The sequence below is a fragment of the Garra rufa genome, chromosome 5 (assembly GCF_049309525.1).
Source record: "Garra rufa chromosome 5, GarRuf1.0, whole genome shotgun sequence".
Classification (NCBI taxonomy): Eukaryota; Metazoa; Chordata; class Actinopteri; order Cypriniformes; family Cyprinidae; genus Garra; species Garra rufa.
Genome location: NC_133365.1, coordinates 6,698,309 through 6,718,348, shown reverse-complemented (window position 1 = coordinate 6,718,348; position 20,040 = coordinate 6,698,309). Strand labels below are relative to the sequence as shown.

At 40.8% G+C, this 20,040-nt stretch overlaps 2 protein-coding genes across 2 annotated transcripts in view; one reads left to right on the top strand and one right to left on the bottom strand.

The window, feature by feature from the left end:
• The first annotated feature begins 1,095 nt into the window (after positions 1-1,095).
• On the top strand, positions 1,096-7,289 carry psat1 (phosphoserine aminotransferase 1). Its single transcript, XM_073839458.1, has 6 exons — positions 1,096-1,129; positions 1,341-1,513; positions 1,614-1,783; positions 4,396-4,524; positions 4,709-4,846; positions 6,785-7,289. The coding sequence occupies exons 1-6, from the start codon at positions 1,096-1,098 to the stop codon at positions 6,885-6,887; spliced, it is 747 nt and encodes a 248-aa protein (XP_073695559.1). The 3' UTR covers positions 6,888-7,289.
• Positions 7,290-9,996: 2,707 nt separating this feature from the next.
• The window catches only part of LOC141334647 (NACHT, LRR and PYD domains-containing protein 3-like), a 68,204-nt gene continuing 58,160 nt past the window's right edge, over positions 9,997-20,040 (bottom strand). Inside the window, exon 11 of the mRNA XM_073839818.1 lies at positions 9,997-10,179. Within this exon, the coding sequence (XP_073695919.1) occupies positions 10,178-10,179 (2 nt within the window). The 3' untranslated portion in view covers positions 9,997-10,177. The remainder of the gene's footprint in view (positions 10,180-20,040) is intronic.

Here is a 20,040-nt window from a genome sequence, read left to right as displayed (position 1 = left end):
ATCTATTTGAAAATCTGGAATCTGAGGGTGCAAAAAAATCAAAATACTGAGAAAATCACCTTAAAAGTTGTCCAAATTAAGTTCTTAACAATGCATATTACTAATCAAAAATTACATTTTGATATATTTACAGTAGGAATTTTACAAATAAATCTTCATGGAACATGATCTTTACTTAATTTCCTAATGATTTTTGGCATAAAAGAAAAATCAAAAATTTTAACCCATGCAATGTATTTTTGGCTATTGCTACAAATATACCCCAGCGACTTAAGACTGGTTTTCTGGTCCAGGGTCACAAATGTATAATTCTGACCCATACAATGTATTTTTGGCTATTGCTACAAACACATGAGGCTTAAGAAATTTTGTGGTCCAGGGTCACATTTAAGCATGACAAGAAGATTATTTAAAATGTACTTTATTGGCATTTTATTTCAATAATATATTATCTGCAACTATAGTTAAAATGTAACAAGATTTGAAGTACACTACAAGTGCACATTCAATACAATTAAAGCAAAACAGTTTTGGTCTTAACATGATTTTTAGTAGGGATGCACCAAAATGAAAATTCTGGGCCGAAGGCTGATTACTGGACTTTTTTGTGTGTGTGTTTTTCCCCTATGTATTTTGCCCTTTTTTTTCACCATTGCAAAAATTAAATAGCCAATATTTGCTTTTTACAGTTTTGTCTTGCTTTTCAAAGGAAAAAATCAATTACAAAACAGCAATTTAAATTGAATATTTGTAACATATTAACATTTTTATTTTATTTTACAGAAATTAAAGTAAAATTACAGTACTAACATTTATGATTGTTGACTTTTTTATTTTGGCGGAAACCCGCAAGAAGACCTCAGTACTACTTTTTGCTGAAAGCAGCAGATTTATGAATGATTCTCATCACGCAGATTTCCCTCACACTTTTGAACCCTGGCTAAAGAGCTTGTGCAACGCTGTCAGAATAAATACAATTGGTGCATGAATCAGACAACATAACGTTCTGTAGTTTATTTACTAATGGTTTAAGGCCATTTGGTGATTTCAGTCATCATACAGTAACAACCAGCCCTTCCTCTTCTCATGGAAGACATGCGATGTGACACTAAACAATCTCTCGCTATCGGTGCTTGGAATGATTTTTTTTGTCTTTTTGGACAGTTTTAAATGCTTCCACACTGCCCACATGTTTGCTGCATTAGTGCACCACTATTTGATTGTTTGGTATAATTTATTCAGCCTTTTCTCTTATTCAGCCAAGCACTGAAATAGCTTTTTTTTTGAACATTCGGTGCACCCCTAATTTTTAGTGATTAAAACATAATTTATTTTCACAGAAATACCAGACAGTAGCACTTGGTCACTGAATCCTTCAGCATCTTACGTCTATTACTGCTGCAATGAGACGGTGCACGGCGTTGAGTTTAACTTCATCCCGGACACTAAAGGAGTGGTTCTGGTCAGCGACATGTCCTCCAACTTCCTCTCCAGGCCTGTAGATGTGTCCAAGGTTGGTGATACATCTTCAAATTTATTATCGTTGTCATAAAAGTAGCAGAAAAATAGTTTTTTAACCTATTTATTTGATAATGCTCTTTTGGTTTCCACAGTTTGGTCTGATATTTGCCGGCGCGCAGAAGAATGTGGGCTGTGCGGGTGTGACGGTTGTCATTGTCAGAGAGGATTTGATGGGAAAGGCCGTAAAAGAGTGCCCTATTATACTTGACTATCAGGTGCAGGCGGGGAATAACTCTCTCTACAACACTCCTTCATGCTTCAGGTACGGCTTGTCTTTAAATTGCATACATAATTGTGAGCTTGCCAGTTCTACACTGCAAAAAATACTTTTTAGCTTAGATTTGTTGTCTTGTTTCCAGCCAAAATATCAAAAAATTCTTAAATCAAGAAGGATTCTCTAGATGAGTAAAAATTATTGTCTTGTTTTCAGAAAAAAAAAGTCAAAATTAAGTACATTTTTGCTTGAAACAAGCAAAATAATCTGCCAGTGGGATAAGAAAAATAAACTTGTTTTCTGTTTGAAATAAGATTTTTTTTTTCTTACCCCATTGGCAGATTTTTTTGGCTTGTTCTAAGCAAAAGCTCACTTAATTGAGTTGTTTTTCTGAAAATAATTTTTACTCGTCTAGAAAATCCTTCTTGAATCAAGACAAAAAATCTACCTACACTGCAAAAAATGTTTTCTACCTTAGATGTCAGTAACTACAAAAACTCACCCATCAAGCAGCAGGGTATTTTTGACTTTAGAAAGTGTTCACAAACTTTCAAGCAGCACTGTATAATAAAATGTAACTTATTGCTGTGATCAAAGCTGAATTGTCAGCATCATTACTCCACTCTTCAGTGTCACACTCTAATGTGCTGATTTGATGCTGATTATCAGTGTTGCAAACAGTTGTGCTCCCCAATATTTACATTTAGTCATTTAGGAGGCACTTTTGATTTATAAGTGGCTTATAAATGAGGAATGGAAGCAATCAAAATCAACAAAAGAGCAATGATAAGCAAGTGCTATGACAAGTCTCAGTTAGCCGTACACAAGTTTTTTTGTTAATTATATAAAAAACATTGAAAACCATTGGTGGTTTGGTAGCCAAACATTAATGCGTATGTGACGTGTTGTTTTCGGCTTGTTAAAAATTGATCTTGCAGCCGTGTTTTGAATTAATTGTAAAGGTTTGAAAGAACTGGCTTGAACACCTGCACAAGAGAGCATTGCAATAGTCCTTTCTGGACAGGAGAAGAGCTTGAAAAATGAGCTGTGAAGCATCTGCAGGCAGTTTTAACAATGTGGTCTGAGAAAAGTCAGCTGATCATCAATCACAACACCAAGGTTTCTGGCTGTTTTTAAAGAAGTTATATTTAAATATTAATTTTTAAAATATTTATGTAGAAATCGTGAAAGCCTAACTGAAGCCTGTTTATAATGCCAAGATATATTGGTGCATTCATTTAGAATTTAGTTGATAGAGCACTGCAAAAAATGCTTTTCTTAATTACGTTTTTTTATCTCGTTTCAAACTAAAATATCTAAAAATTCTTAAATCTAAAAGGAATGCAGACAAGTAAAAAATTAAACTTGTTTTTAGAAAATAGAAGTTAAAATTAAGTGAGTTTTTGCTTGAAACAAGCAAAATAATCTGCCAATGTGGTAAGCAAAATAATCTAATTGTCTGCTTGAAATGAGATTATTGTGCTTACCCCATTGGCAGGTTATTTAGCTTGTTTCAAGCAAAAACTCACTTAATTTTGACTTCTTTTTTCTGAGAACAAAACCATTTTTACTCATCTAGAAAATCCTTGATTTAAGAATCTTTAGATATTTTGTCTGGAAACAAGAGAAAAGACCTAAGTACGCAAAGCATTTTTTTTTTTTTTTTTTTGTAGTGTTCTATCAGCTAAATTCTAAATGAATGCACCAATATTGCTTGGCATTATAAACAGGCTTCACATAAATATTAAAACTCTAATAATTAATATTTAAATATAACTCTTTTAAAAACAGACAGAAACCTTGGAGTTGTGATTGATCAGCTGACTTTCTCAGACCACATTGCTAAAACTGCCCAATTTTTAGATATTTTGGCTGAAAACAAGACAAGAAAAAACATGTTTTGCAGTGAATTTAGCCAATGTCCGTCTGTGTATTGCTCCTTTTGTACAAGAGCTTTAAAGGCATCCAATCAGGTAAGTTAGTGATTGCACTATTTTTAAATGAGGTTTTGTTTGCATTCTTACCTAACACACCTAATATGTATGCAGTTACTAAAACACCCAAGCGTGTGGCTTATTTCAGGATCTTTTGTAGATTCTGCACACACATCACTTTTTCAGCTTACAGCACTGCAAAAAAATGCTTTTCTAGCTTAGATTTTTTGTCTTGTTTCCAGCCAAAATATCTAAAAATTCTTAAATCGAGAAGAATTTTCTAGATGAGTAAAAATTGTCTACTTTTCAGAAAAAAAGGTCAAAATTAAATGCATTTTTGCTTGAAACAAGCAAAATAATCTGCCAATGGGGTAAGAAAAATGATCTTGTTTTCTGTTTGAAATAAGATTTTTTTTCTCGCCCCATTGGCAGATTATTTAGCTTGTTCTAAGCAAAAACTCACTTAATTTTGACTAGTTTTTTCTGAAAACAAGAAAATTATTTTTACTTGTCTAGAAAATCCTTCTTGATTTAAGAATTTTTAGATATTATGGCTGGAAACAAGACGAAAAATCTAAGCTAGAAAAGCATTTTTTGCAGTGAGGGATGTGAGAAACTTAATAGACAATACTTTTTTTTTTTTCTGGAGGCCTTTAGTGTTCATCTGTTTTCTTTAGAACTTCAACATTTGTTCAAAATATTAACTATGACTTGTTTATCTTACAGTATTTACATCATGGCTTTGGTTCTGGAGTGGATCAAGAACAACGGAGGGGCGGATGCCATGGAACGATTAAACATACAGAAATCCAACATCATCTACGATATCATCAACCGCTCCAATGGATTCTACTCGTTAGTGTTTCCATCAATATCTGTCCTAATCACATCCTAACATTTGAAGCATAGTTTTGCAGATAGACTATAATCTTGTACCAATTTAAAATAGTCAACTTTTTATTTGAATCATTATTTAATAGTAAAAATCAAAATTTGTAAAAGTATAAATGTTTTTCATCTACTCTACGGACTTTTGCAGATGCCCGGTTGAAGTGGCGTGTCGAAGCCGAATGAACCTCACATTCCGCATTGGAAAGAAGGAAGGAGATGAAAGTCTTGAGAAGTCTTTCGTGGATGGAGCTTCTAAACTTGGCATGATCTCACTTAAAGGACACAGGTGCTGTATGAACATTAGGAAAACATTACGTCTGATTTTGTAATTCATGTAAAGTTATTGTTAATATAGTTTGCATAGTTTGACAACAAACATTTTCATTTGCTTTATGGAGAAGAAATGTTGCACAAAATACACTGAGTAACTACAGATTTATGGATGTATTTTATTATGGATAAATGAATGCTGGTCAGTTTGGGATGTACAATAACAGTTCACTTGAAGGAATAGTTCATCAAAAATGGAAAATGTACTTGTCCTTGGGGCATCCAAGATGTAGATGAGTTTGTTTCTTCGTCAGATGGATCCTCTGCAGTGAATGGGTGCCGTCAGAATGAGAGTCCAAACAGCTGATAAAAACATCACAATAAGCCACAAGTAATTCACATCACTCCAGTCCATCAGTTAATGTCTTGTGAAGCCAAAAGCTGTGTGTTTTTAAGAAATAAATCTATTATTAAGACATTTTAACTTTAAGGCGAGACACTGCAGGTAAATAGGGTAAAAAAAAAAAAGCTAATTTGTCACCTTACTTACTCAGTTGATTGATTGCATTGATAATTGCAAATATATTTTGTATTACAATTTTTGTTAAATGTTAGGTTTTAATATGCAAATGAGGTGTTATTTAATGAGATATGCGCTAATTTGCATACATTTCTAGTACAAAAATCTAAACACTGGATGTTTAATTTTTTTGACGTATTAGAGTCAAATGTTTTTACAGAGGGAATTTGGGGTATCTCATTTCGTCACTTCATAATTTAGAAAATTATAAAAAATTTTTTACAGTTTTGGGGGGAATAAAATTATTTATAAAATCAAGAAAATTATTTTTGAACAAATCCCTCTGTAAAAACCTTCAGGATATAGACAGGAATAAAAATGTCAAGTTTGGTGTGTGTAAGTGCTACTGAAGTGGAGATTTATGGCTCAGTGTAGGAGAAAAAACTCAATGGCCTTTGAAAAATATGTATTGTAATTGAAGTCTATTGACACAAATAGATAAAGTGCTATAAAAGAAACAACTGGATGTTTTCCTTCCACTAGTCTAAAAAAAACACTTAATGAAACACCAAAAAGCCCAAAATCTCAAACTTGACAGGTGCATGGAGAGAAAAAAAGAAAAGAAAAAAAAAACAGCAATGTCTTCCCTTAAACTGTCACTTCTGGCCAAAATACCAATCCATAATCAATAATTACACTTCCTCTAGTAAAAATATACATCCCCTGTTGTCCTCTCACATCAAAATCTATCTAAAATATAAAATAAATCCAAAATAATAACTGTTTTACGCTTGTAAATGGTGCTTGATCTGTGCATATTTCTCTCCTGATTCAGACTACACAACATTTTTTAACTAGAGAAGGCAATATTATGAATGCCAGAAGCAAGTTTTGAGTTAAAAACGTCTTGATGGATTTGTTTCTTATAAACACGCAGCTTTTCCCTTTAACAAGATGTTAACTGATAGACTGGAGTGGTGTGGATTATTGTCATGTTTTTATCAGCTGTTTAGACTCTCATTCTGACGGCACCCATTCACTGCAGAGGATCCATTGGTGAGCAAGTAATGCTACATTTCTCCAAATCTGATTTAGAAGCAAACTCATCTACATCTTGGACAGCCAGAGGATGATAAAATTCCAGTGATAAAATGTGATTCATGCACAGTTAAACTTTAAAAATAATTCTTTCCTAATTTGAAAATTCAGTAGCTTTCTCCAAAAGTTAAATGTTTTGGAGTTTGATTTTGACAGTTTTTTTTTTTTGGTCAAATCAGTTAATAATGCATCAGGGAATAAATATCTCATTAGTCAAAATAAACATGTTATGTTTCAGTAACCACATGCTCGCTCTGTCCCAAAAAAAGCAAAGCACATTATACAGTGATTAGATTTCGTATCCTCCTTCATGATTGTTTCACTGTGTGTTTTTAGGTCTGTGGGTGGCATCCGAGCTTCGCTGTACAATGCAGTGACTGTTGAAGATGTGAAGGCTCTTGAAGCCTATATGGAAGAATTCCTCAAGAATCACCAGTAGCTTAAATTTTTTTTTTTTTTTTTTTTTTTTGTTTGTTGCAAGAAGTAGTATTTACTTGCATTGAAAAGGGGTTTCTTGATTTAGAGCACCTTTAAACTGGAGTCACACTAATGTAAGGCTTTTTTTGCAATCATTTGTAGCAGATGAATGGAATATAACACAACTGTCTAAAATTCACTTCCATTGCAATGGCAAATAGTTGTCATTATTAGTTAACTTTTTAGTAAACTGACACTTTTATTCCAATTCTAGTGTGCCTTAACACTTGTAAAATTGTATTTGAATTGTTTTCCTAAACATTCCATGTTTTACTAATGTAAATGTGTGTTGTTAGTAGATGAATGGACCAAATACTGTGATACAAGCTAAAAGAAATTAAAACACCACTAAACTGTTCTACAATCCATGCAGTTTTTATATATATGAAAATATTTGAAGATAAAATGAAGATACATTATGAACAATGGACAGGTTCAGATGACTCTGGATATGAAGCATGACTCCGGCCTGCAGACACACTTTTCACCTCCTGATGAGTCTGAAATCATTTAAGAATAAAATATATAAGAATAAAAATATAATCATTTACTGACCCTGACTTCATTCCAAACCCAAATAATGTTCTTTCTTCTGTGGAATGAAAGTGGATGGGAACCAGGGACTGTCAATCTCCAAAAATGACACAAGTAGCACCATGAAAGCATCATAAACAGTCTATTTTTCAAGTCATTTAAGTTTAGAAACAAACCAAAGTTGTTCAATAAAATCTTCCTTACTTGACAGCTGTGCTCACTGTTTGGACATCTGCAAACTCTTTTATTTTCTTTAACAAGATAGACAGTATAACAAAATTATAGTACATTTTAACAAAACTCAATTTTATTTTATGAAAACAACTATCGCGTTTAAGGAATAGTTCACACAAAAATATAAATTGTCTGAAAATATACTCACCCAAGCTGTAGAAGAGTTTGTTTCTTCATCACATTTGGACAAGTGTAGAATTAAATCACTTGCTCACCAATGGATCCTCTGCAGTGAATGGGTGCCATCAGAATAAAACAGCTGATAAAAACATCACATTAATCCACACCACCCTAATCCATCAGTTAACATCTTGTGAAGCCAAAAGCTACATGTTTGTAATAAACAAATCATTAAGGCGTTTTAACTTTAAAAATCACTTCTAGCCAAAATTGCAGTCCGTAATCCCTCATATTGCTTTCTCCAGTGAAAAAGTTGTTTTGTCAAATATGCACAAATCAAGCACTGTTTACAGGCAAAAACAGTTCAAACAAATATGTCAGTGGTTACTTGTGAATTATTGATGTTTTTATCAGCTGTTTGGATTCTCATTCTGATGGCAACCATTCACTTCAAAGGATCTATTGGAGAAACAAACAAGCTACATCTCACATGGCCTGAGGGTACATTTTCATTTTAGGATGAACTGTTTATTTAAGATGAAAATATACATATTATATCAAACAGAAAGACTTACACACACACAAAGTTTAAGTCCACTGGTATGCAGACAGGTTTGGTGAACTGCAGCACATGCACACACACCAGTGGAGTTTTTGACTTTGGGAACGTTTTGAGTTTTGGTTTTGGTTTATTTATGTGTTACATTAGAGGACAGAACTTTGACACATTAAACACTTTCTCAGGATTAACTGTTGAAATAAACAGATTCTGTTAAACATCATTCATTAAACTGCAAAAGAATGATCTGGTGATATATTCAGAGGTAAATGACTTTGTTTGAGGTTTGGTGAAACTGAACATTAGGAGAGCAAATAGCAATGGATTTGAATGTACCGTTTCCAAACAGAGTTGACTGTAGGACACAGCAGTGATTTCACACATAAAAAAAAAAACACTTCATATGCTAGAGAAGAGATACACAGTAAAACCACAGACTGCACACGATTAAATCAAATCTAAACAGATTACATGTTAAATAAACTGGACACCTGGTTAATACGGCTACACAAAGCTATTTATTAAGTTATTTGTCTTATATATCTATTATATACACAATTGTCATTTTAAACCTTATAAAGATAGTAACAACAACTAATTTTAATAATATGAGCATTCATACATGCAGCAAAAACACAATGTAATGTTTTTAAAATTGATTTAAACAAATATATAGCTATTTTGCATTATGCTGTACATTAAAAAAAACACAGGGATAAAGCATTAATTAATTTATAACACATATTTATCACAATATTCTGACAGACTTTGGGTTTATAATCTTTTATTTTATGTAGATATTACAGGCTTATATAAAACAAATGGGAATCATTAAGTTCTCTCGAGTCTAATGACGCCATAGAGCGCGTTCGAAGAGAACTCTGGGGGTTTATAAAGAGCCGTTTATTCCTAATAAGTATATTTATTATTGTCAGACACTTTAAACATTGTAAACACACAGTTTGAACATTAACACAACTCTGTGCTTACATACAGGTAAATAATTTTTTAAAAATAATTATTTAATTAAATTGTGTTGTACCCAAAAGTTAAATAAAAACTGAACTTAAAGATTAAATGAAAATGTATTTTACTTAACATTTAAGTACAGTACAGTTTTTATCTTTTAAGCAGGGCCGTAACCACCATAGAGATTGACACTGGACAAGTTCAGGATGTGTTACAGCACTAAATACCCTGTAGATTGATCATGACTGTGACACATGAAATAACAAACACAATTTAGGATTATAAAAAAGTGTTACTTTAATATTTACTTCAAGTACTCGAAATCTGCTTTCTGGACCTATCTCCCTGCAATGTTGTGGGAAGGTTAGCTTTTAGTTACAAAAAAGAACCTACAGAAAACAATTCTGTAATGTTCTTATTTGGTTCCCCAAAAAAATTACAAAAAGGGAACCATATGGTAATATTGGAGGAACCTTCTGTGTTTGCTGTTTGCAGGCCCGGTAGCAAAATCTGTGCAATGAGCTGTTTTTTGTTTTTTTTACCTATCACTGCTTAAAACAGCATCAAAGTACAACAATATAAGAGAATGACAACATATTTTTCCTTCAAACTTGCTTCATACCATCAATTGTGTTTGAAATAACTTCAAACTCATTTTCATGGGCCAGTATAAAACGAGAAAGTTTTGTAAAATCACACAAACTTAAGACAGTGTGATGCTGTGTCTCTGTTTCTTCAGTCTGTGTTGATTGTGTGACTGTGACGTCTCTGTAGCGGCTCCTTATTCACCATCAGCTGATCCTGTGGAAACTGGATTGATGTCTCAATACTGAGAGTCCTACAATAAAACACACAGACAGACACATATGAGTATGAGACATTACTGCTGTCACATCAGCAGATCCATTTCAGAAAAACACAGTATAATCATATTACAGCCAGAGATATGAATGAACAACTGATCATAGATTAATAACAATAAATGATCAACATTTACAATTAAATGCAGTTTAAAGTACAGAGACTAAAGTGAAGCTGAATTATTATCTTATATTCTTGAATTTCACACACAGCAGGTCTGTTACTGAACTTGGGTCATTTTAAAAGCTTTAAATAAACAAACACTCACAATAGTATAATCCCTCCATTTTATAATGTGGATCATCCTTCAGATCAGAGAGTAACTTCATTCCTGAATCTCCTAGTTTATTCTCAGACAGATCCAGTTCTCTCAGGTGTGAGGGGTTTGATCTCAGAGCTGAAGCCAGAGCAGCACAACCTTCACCTGTGACACCACAATATCTCAACCTGTAGAGAACAATGACACAATGTGAATTGTATTTAAAGTGTCTGTGGTTTTTTGACAAGTATTGCTTCATACTACTGTTAATTGAATGAGATTTATGAATGTTGATGCTCAATGGTGCTGTTAGAAACGGTCATGTGCTTCACACACAGCTGTTTATGAAATATTTCATAGTGATATATGGACAGATCTATATGGAGAAACAGTCACCTGCCCATCTTATAAACACCTACAGGAGGACATTTGCTTCACAGGAGCCACATGTTCCCCATTACATCTCAATTATTAACTCTTGTGATCAAACACAGAATTTGTCTCATATACCAGTTTAAAACTGAACAGAAATGTGTTGAACTCAATAGAGATACTCTTTTGCATTCCTCTGTCATCACCTATTTAACTTCAGCTTTACTGTCTTTGGTGTTTATATGCCACTTTGATGAACTTTATTTTCTTAGGCAGGAACACCACTAGAAGATTTAAAGGCCAATTTTAAGCCTGATTTGCACCCTTGAACAAAATTATTTTTTGTTAAAAAAATCCTCTATAGTATGGTGTCATTACGATTATTTAACTGCTCCAGATCGTGACAGAGTGTCCCTGAACTCAAATCATAAACGTCAAACATGTTTGATATTTACAACTCTTGATCAGGCTGCCTCTGATGTGATACCAGCGATAGCCAATGAGAGCAAGTAAGCATCGCCTGCTGGATGTTACGTGCTTCTACAGCTGAAACTTGGCAGCCGCAAACACACAGTGAAAGCAGACCAGCCATCGTCCTCTATGTGTTTTTCTTCTCTAGTCACGTTTGATCTTGAGAGTCTCCATGAGATCTTGTGTCACTGTGAAATCCTACAATCAACAAGTGTGTGGTCTTGTGGTCTGGTCAAATTGTCTAATGTGTGCTTTAGAGGATTATAAGAATAAAAAACGATTGAAACTGTCTTCATGTCTGTGATCTCTAGTGGTAAAATCGGATAAGATTTGTAAATCGTCTAGTGTGTGGCCAGCCTTAATGCTTTTCTCAGGATATAAGACAGGGATGGGCAAGGGATGGGATCTGTCCTGGAGGACCACTGTCCTGCAGAGTTTAGCTCCAACCCTGATACAACTCTCCTGACTGTAACTTTCTAGTAATCCTGAAGACAATGAATAGCTGGTTCAGGTGTGTTTAACTGGGGTTGCAGACTATACAGTTGCAAACTATACAGAGCTGTGACCCTCCAGGACCAAGTCTGCATATCCCAGATATAAGAGGAACATGAAAAAATACTGATAAGAAAAAAGAAAAGAAAAAACTGCTGCTTATTTTACTTAAGGGTCTTTTCTTTTATCAGTGATGATGCTAAACACTAAAGTGGTTGTCTTTCATTCCCTCATTGATCAGTGTAGTACTTTGTTAAAACTAAACACATTCAGACTCTTGTTTGTTCAACTCTAAGCTTCTGGGATATTCATCCTCTGCAGTAAATCACAGAGATTCTGGATTTTTAACTATTTTACAAGTTATCTGAAAGTTCATTATTAATCAAACTACCAGAAGCAAAGCTCCAGTAAATGTTTAATTGGTCAAAAACAGGAGCAGCAGGTCATGTGATGGAGACGAATGAAATGAACTTCAGAGTCATTTCTGCTAAGATTTAGTGTTTACTCAACATTGCTGATTTTATACTTAGAACTGACATTAAAGGATGTTTTACACAAAGAAGACAAAGACGTGTGACTATCAGAGAAATCTTACCCCAGTGTCTCCAGTTTACAGTGAGGATTCTGTAGTCCATCAGAAAACAGCTTCACTGAATCTCCTAGTTTATTCCCAGACAGATTCAGTTCTCTCAGGTGTGAGGGGTTTGATCTCAGAGCTGAAGCCAGAGCAGCACAACCTTCATCTGTGACGCCACAATACCACAACCTGTAGAGAACAATGACACACTCTTCACTCTCTCAGATCAGATCAGTTTAGTAGTAAATCTATTATTAAAGAGAAAGTACAAGCTTGAAGCACGAATCAGTATGTTTGCTGGATCATTGGTTTGACATCTAAAATGATGTCACAGAACATAAAATATTATCATAAACCATCCAAAGTCTCATTCAAACAGGATAAACTGTATTTTTATATGCACTTTGTGTATTTTATGCATAATGTGTCTTTATTTGATAACACTATTCAGATCCTCAGAAAGGAAGGCAAGGAAGTTTGATCAGAGTTGAAGCTAAACTCCACATGACAGTTATTTTATTTTAATAATTTAACAACAGTTCCCATGTTCATGGCTGATTGACACGCATTTAATCAAATAAAGTATTTCTATTTTTTACTGGTTAGTGTTTTATTTTGATTGTTTTATTTTAATTTAACATTGAGTTTGACAATTTTATGATTTAATTAACTATTTGCTTTTCATCAACTCCCAAAGTCTCTGTTCTTTCAGGAACACCACAAGTAGGAAAACCATGAAATAATGTAATGTTTAATAAACTTCACAATGTGATAAAGAATGGAATATATTTTCTTTGACTTTTTTTCCCCCATATTGTACAATATAATCAACAGAAGCCTGTTTCTGCCACTGAATAAACAAAAAGTAACGGCAACTTTTTATCTCACATTTCTGACTTCTTTTCCCAGAATTGCAAGATATAAACGTGGAATCATGAGGGGAAAAGTCAAAAATGTGAGATAAAAAGATTGTAGTTAACTTTGTATTTTTTATTCAGTGGCAGAAAAGTGGTGTACAGATTCTAAAAGTCTTATGTATGATTTCCTGGCTGATCCATAAATAACAGTCCAGCAACAGATTCTGTACAAATTCACAAGACTTGAACTTTCTGCTCTTCATTTGGTTTTAGATAAAAACTTGTAAAACATTCATGGTTTTTAAGTAAATAAATGTAAGGAATAAAACACAGTTTGTTGTTAAAGACGATACCAAGAAACGTCTCAGGTTACGTATGTAACCCTGGTTCCCTGAGGGAACGAGACACTGCGTCATCAACGCTTCTGGGAAATGCCATTGGCGAACCCGGCTCTGAATCAGTCTGCAACCAATAGGATGACGGGAGTGACGTCACCAACGCGATGACGTCATACGACCAGGAAGTATATAAGCATGTGCGTTTCAAACCGGCTTCAGCTTCCAGGAATGAAGCGATGCGCGGCAGGAATGCGGGAATTATGGCCCATGACGCAGTGTCTCGTTCCCTCAGGGAACCAGGGTTACATACGTAACCTGAGACGTTCCCTTTCGGGAACTCTACACTGCGTCATCAACGCTTCTGGGGAACGATATGCCAACGCCTCCAGAATTCCAAATTCCTGCCCAGTGGTGTTTGTCTGGGAAAGAAAGGAAGCGCTGCTTCTGGTGGATCAAGCCAGGAAAAGCTCTCTGCCTAGGGGACCAGGACGAGAGAGACAGTACACCTCTGTCTGGGGGACCAGCCCAGAACGAGAGGGCAGTGCCTGATGATACTTACCTGCTGAGGCACTGAGGTTCTCTGCCTGGGAAACTGCCAGGAGCAAGAGAAAAATTACTCCTCTGTCCGGAGATCTGTCGGAACAAGAGGGAGGTGGCATATACCTCGGCCCTCGGGCTCACGAGGGGAGTGGTCCGCTCTGTCTGGGGACACCAGCAAAAGAGGGACTAGAAGGACTCCGCCTGGAAAACTGCCAGGACGTGAGTGGGATGACATCTCTGCCTGGGGAGCACCCAGCGGGAGAGGGAACATAACAAATACCTCGGCCCTCAGGCGCTCGAGGAGAGTAGTCCAAACTCTGTCTGGGGAACAGCCAGCACAAGAGGGACTGAATTAGCTCCGCCTGGAAAACTCCCAGGTCGCGAGCGGAATTACATCTCTGCCTGGGAGTACCCAGCGAAGAGGGATATGATCCGCCTCGGCCCTCGGGCTCACGAGGAGAGTGTCTACCTCAGTCTGGGGACCAGCCAGACGTAGAGGGACAGGTAGCGTCTGGGGAGTATGCCAGGACGCTAGGTTGCTTCGCCTGGGAAGAGTGCCAGGACGCAAGCGGGATTACATCTCTGCCTGGGACGTGCCCAGCGAAGAGGGATTATATAAACCTCTGCTCTTGAGCCCACGAGGTTAAGGTCATACACCCTAGTCTGGTCACCAGCCAGAGAGGGGTCCTCCTTGGCCCTCGAGCACACAAGGAGAGGGCAGTCCTTTGTCGGGGCGCACCCGGATCAAGAGGGACGTAAGTAGTGCCTGGAAACTCTGGCCAGAGCACGGGAAATGGCTCCACCTGGAAACAGCCAGGACGCGAGTGGAATTACATCTCTGCCTGGGGAGTGCCTAGCGCAAGAGGAATCATAGTAGGAACCTCGGCCCTCAGGCGCTCGAGGAGAGTAGTCCAAACTCTGTCTGGGGAACAGCCAGCACGAGAGGGACTGAATTAGCTCCGCCTGGAAAACTGCCAGGACGCGAGCGGAATTACATCTCTGCCTGGGAGTACCCAGCGAAGAGGGATATGATCTGCCTCGGCCCTCGGGCTCACGAGGAGAGTGTCTACCTCAGTCTGGGGACCAGCCAGACGTAGAGGGACAGGTAGCGTCTGAGGAGTATGCCAGAACGCTAGGTTGCTTCGCCTGGGAAAAATGCCAGGACGCAAGCGGAATAACATCTCTGCCTGGGGAGCGCCCAGCGAAGAGGGAGAATTATGCACCTTGGCCCTCGGACCCTGAGGTGATAGGTCTCCACCTGGTGACCAGCCAGACTAAGAAGCGTCCTCGGCCCTCAGGCACACGAGGAAGGGTAAACCCTTGTCGGGGCGCACCCGGACAACAGGGACCCGAGTAGTGTCTGGAAACTCTGGCCAGAACACTAAAAATAACTCCGCCTGGAAAAACTGCCAGGACGCGAGTGGAATTACATCTCTGCCTGGGGAGCACCCAGCGCAAGAGGGAACATCTACCTCGGCCCTTGGGCTCACGAGGGATGACGCCTTCACTGTCAGATTAGGACAGATGAGCTCGTAGCTCTTAGGTCTAGTTCATAGAACTTAACAAAGGTCAAGGGTGAGGACCAACCCGCCGCACTACAGATGTCCTGAATGGGGACACCTGTTAGCAGAGCTTTCGAGGCTGCCATGCCTCGAGTTGAGTGAGCCTTGACGCCCATCGGTGATGGGAGGCCAGAGGACTCATAGGCAGTAGTTATGGCATCCACAATCCATCTACTGATAGTATGCTTAGTTGCCGGGAGCCCCCTCTTAGGGGGACCGTAACAAACTAGCAGTTGCTCTGACTTTCGCCACAGGGCAGCTCTGTGGACAAAGTCGATATATGAAGGGGCCACTGAGAGGGCCTGAAGGTCTCCTACTCTCCTCAGAGAAGTAAGAGCCAACAGCAGCGCCGTCTTAATTGTAAGGAAGCGATCTGAAATCTCCTCAATGGGCTCAAATGGAGGCCGAGAGAGGGCTTCAAGGACCACAGCGAGATCCCATGATGGGGTTCTGGGTGTCACCCGTGGCCTTATCCTGAGTGCACCACGAAGGAAACGTGTGACCAGAGGGTTCTTACCCACTGACACGCCACCAAGAGGGGTGTGGAAGGCCAATAATGCTGCCACATAAACCTTCAGGGTGGAGTGGGCTAGCCTTGTGGAGAGGCGAGACTGCAAAAACTCCAGCACTGTACCAATCGGGCAGTGAACTGGGTCAGCGTGTCGCTCTTCACACCATGAAGTGAAAACCTTCCACTTAAGGCCATAAAGTTTCCTTGTAGAGGGAGCTCTAGAGTGAAGGATGGTCTCAACAACCTCGGCTGAGAGACCACTGTCTATGAGGTGTGCCCCCTCAGAGGCCACACCCATAGTTTCCAATTCTCTGGGTGGGGGTGGCAAATTGCACCCCCAGCCTGAGAAAGAAGGTCCTTCCTGACCGGAATCTCCCACGGAGAGCCGTCGAGGAGGGAAATGATGTCCGAGAACCATACTCGGGCCGGCCAGTACGGGGCTACTAGTAGTAGACTGACTCCGTACCGGCGTACTCTTTCTAGAACTCCTGGGAGCAGAGCGAACGGGGGGAAAGCGTACAGACGAAGCCTCGGCCACATCTGTACCATGGCGTCCAGCCCCAGCGGAGCTGGAGGCGCTAGAGAGTACCAGAGGGGACATTGCGATGTCTCCTGAGTCGCAAAGAGGTCCACTTGAGCTTGGCCAAACACTCTCCATATCTGCTTCACCACCTCGGGGTGAAGTTTCCACTCCTCGGGCCTCGGCCCCTGCCTCGACAGAATTTCTGCCCCTATGTTCAGATGCCCAGGGATATGAACTGCACTCAGTGAGAGGAGTTTCCCTTGGGACCACAGGAGGATATGGTACGCCAGCTTGAATAAGGGGCGTGAACGCACACCTCCCTGGTGGTTGATGTAATATACTACCGCCGTGTTGTCGGTGCGAACTAACACATGACGGTTTCTCAGGTCTGGGAGGAAATGCCTCAAGGCCTTGAACACTGCTAACATCTCTAGGCAATTGATGTGCCACGAGAGATGGCGACCGGTCCATAGGCCGGAGGCCGAGCGGCCACTCATGACCGCTCCCCACCCGGTGAGGGATGCATCCGTCTCTAGCGTGACGCGGCGACATGGAGCTCCCAAGACCGGGCCCTGAGATAGGAACCAAGGTTTCTTCCACATGTCTAAGGCACGAAGGCAGCGCCGCGTGACCTTGATCCTGCGGAACGGATTTCCCCTCGGGGAGAATCCCTTGGTCTTGAGCCACCACTGTAGTGGCCTCATATGCAGCAGGCCAAAAGGTATTACGTTGGCTGCTGCTGCCATGAGACCTAACAGTACTTGAAACTGTTTGACAGTGAGTGACAGGCCTAGCTTGACCGCATTGACTGCAGTAAGGATCGACTCGATCCGAGCAGGAGACATTTGTGCCTGCATCGTGGTCGAATCCCACGCCACACCTAGATAAGTGGTTCTCTGTAAGGGAGACAGCACTCTTTTCTTGGCGTTGAGCCTCAACCCCAGATTTTTCATATGAGCGAGAACAACATCTCGATGCTGAGCCGCTAACTGTTCTGATCTGGCTAGGATCAGCCAGTCGTCTATGTAGTTGAGTATGCGGATGCCCGGGAGTCGCAAAGGAGCCAGCGCAGCATCCACACACTTTGTGAATGTGCGGGGTGAGATTGCTAGGCCGAAAGGAAGAACTCGATATTGGTAAGCTTCGCCCCTGAAAGCAAACCTGAGAAACTTCCTGTGCTGAGGAAGGATGGAGATATGAAAATATGCATCTTTGAGATCTATCATGACAAACCAGTCCTCGGACCTGATTTGAGACACGACCTGCTTGACAGTTAGCATTCTGAACTTCAGTTTCATGACTGAGCGGTTCAGTAGCCTGAGATCTAAGATGGGCCTCAGCCCTCCATCCTTCTTGGGAACGATGAAGTACCGGCTGTAAAACCCGGATTCTCTGTGCTGAGGAGGGACCACCTCGATGGCTCCCTTCCTTAGAAGAGAATTTACTTCTTGTTCCATCACCAGAACCTGCGCTGGGCCTACAAGAGTAGGAAATACTCCGCTGAACTGAGGCGGAGGAGCGCCGAACTGGATTTGATAGCCTTTTTCTACCGTACGGAGAACCCATGAAGACACATTTGGCAGTAGTTTCCACGATGCTAAAAAATGTACTAAGGGAACCAGCCTCTCGAGACTGGCCTCTGGTAGAGTTTGAGGAACTAATTCGGTAGCCTGTAACAGCTGACTGGCAAGCGACACCTGAACTAAATGCTCTGAGGACCCCTGTAGGGGTGACAAACATACTGAGTCCGCTACGAAGTCGGGCGGAAACCCCAGCAGAGGTTTGCGGGAGACTGCCGCGCCCTGAAACACTGGCAGGGTTAGCTGACTGGTCTCCTGAGGGCCCCGAGGAGAAATGGGTAACATAAAGGGTGGTAAACCCGCTCTTTCCCCGAGAGGGGCTGTCCTCAATGGCCCTGAGCCACAAAAGTCAGGGCCGTTTAGCCGAGGACCTCTTAGACTGCAGGATGACCCTCAGGTCCGGCCTGGTTTTAGAGGCCCCCGACTTAGAGCGCTGCCTGCCTCGCCCCCTAGCTCTCTCAGGAGGGGCGCGAGCGGCCACGCTGGCTTTTTGGGTCTGGCGGTGAGAGGAGCTGGTACGCGGCTGGGGCTGCTCCCGTCCGGCAGCCCCAGAATAGACACGGCGAGGGAGGTATTGGTGGAACGCCACAGATTGTTTGCGGGCCTCCTGGTATCTGCTGACGACGGCCTCGACCGAATCGCCAAACAGACCAGGAGACTTGAGCGGGGCATCCAGCAGAAGGGCCCTGTCCTTCTCTTTCACGTCGGACAGGGACAACCATAAGTGTCTCTTGGGCAGTCTCCTTAGTGGCGCGGAGAGCCAGATCTGCTGTACGCCTCAGCTCCGTTACGTTCACCTCCCCTGCCTTCATCTAAGTCTTTGAGCAGGTCAGCCTGGTATGCCTGCAACACAGACATTGTGTGCAGACAAGAACCAGCCTGACCTGCTGCCGCGTACCCCTTGCCCAGCAAGCTCGAAGTGAGTTTTAATGGCTTGGTGGGCAAGGATGGAGCCTTCAAAGATGATGCCGCTGCGGGTGACAGATAGCTTGTCAGCGTCTGCTCAACCCTCGGCATCATCTTATAGCCGTGCTTCTCTACCCCCCCTACGTTACCGTAGTAACCGGAGGATGGGGTGAAGACACGGGCTGAAAATGTTTTTTCCCATGATCTCGACAGCTCACTGTGGAGATCAGGGAAAAACGGAAGTCTCCGTCCTGGAGGTGGCTTGCGTGTCCGCAGAAAGCGCTCGTCTAGCTTGTTTTCATGCGGCTCATGAGTGTGCTCGGCGGGCCAGCTGATGTTGAGTCTGGCTACCGCACGAGTCACCACCTCCAAGAGCTCCTCAAACTGCGGGCTTTTAACCGGCGGTTGTGGTGTGTCAACACTCTCTACGTCAACCTCCTCGGAGGAAGACAAGAGAAGTGTTGAGACCTCCTCCCGGGGGGAAGAAACCGCAGTGCGGGCTTCCGCATCCAGGAGGAGATCAACCGACCTGCTGGGTGAGGAAGGAGATAGGGGATCACCCGTCTCCATACCCTCCAGCAGATCGAGCTGCGAACCCCACGAGTGCAGCTGCCGCTCCGCCTCGGCGGAAGCGGGGCCAGACCCGCGAGAAACGCTGGTGAAGGTTCCCTCCTCGAAGAGAGCCCTCCGGGAACGAAGCACCCGCAGTGGAAGGCGCTCACACTGCGGATAGCCAGCCCCCTCGAGGGCTGACTGAGCATGCTCCGCTCCCAAGCAGAGAACACACAAACTGTGTGTATCCCCACCAACGATGAATCGCTGGCAGGGAGGAACACACCGTTTATGTGTC

Bases quoted from the DNA above. Each gene is read 5' to 3' on its own strand.
- psat1 (XM_073839458.1), top strand. From the start codon at position 1,096: ATGCGATGTGACACTAAACAATCTCTCGCTATCG. The intron at 1,514-1,613 runs GTTGGTGATACA...TGGTTTCCACAG, and splicing joins GGCCTGTAGATGTGTCCAAG to TTTGGTCTGATATTTGCCGG. The intron at 1,784-4,395 runs GTACGGCTTGTC...TTTATCTTACAG, and splicing joins AACACTCCTTCATGCTTCAG to TATTTACATCATGGCTTTGG.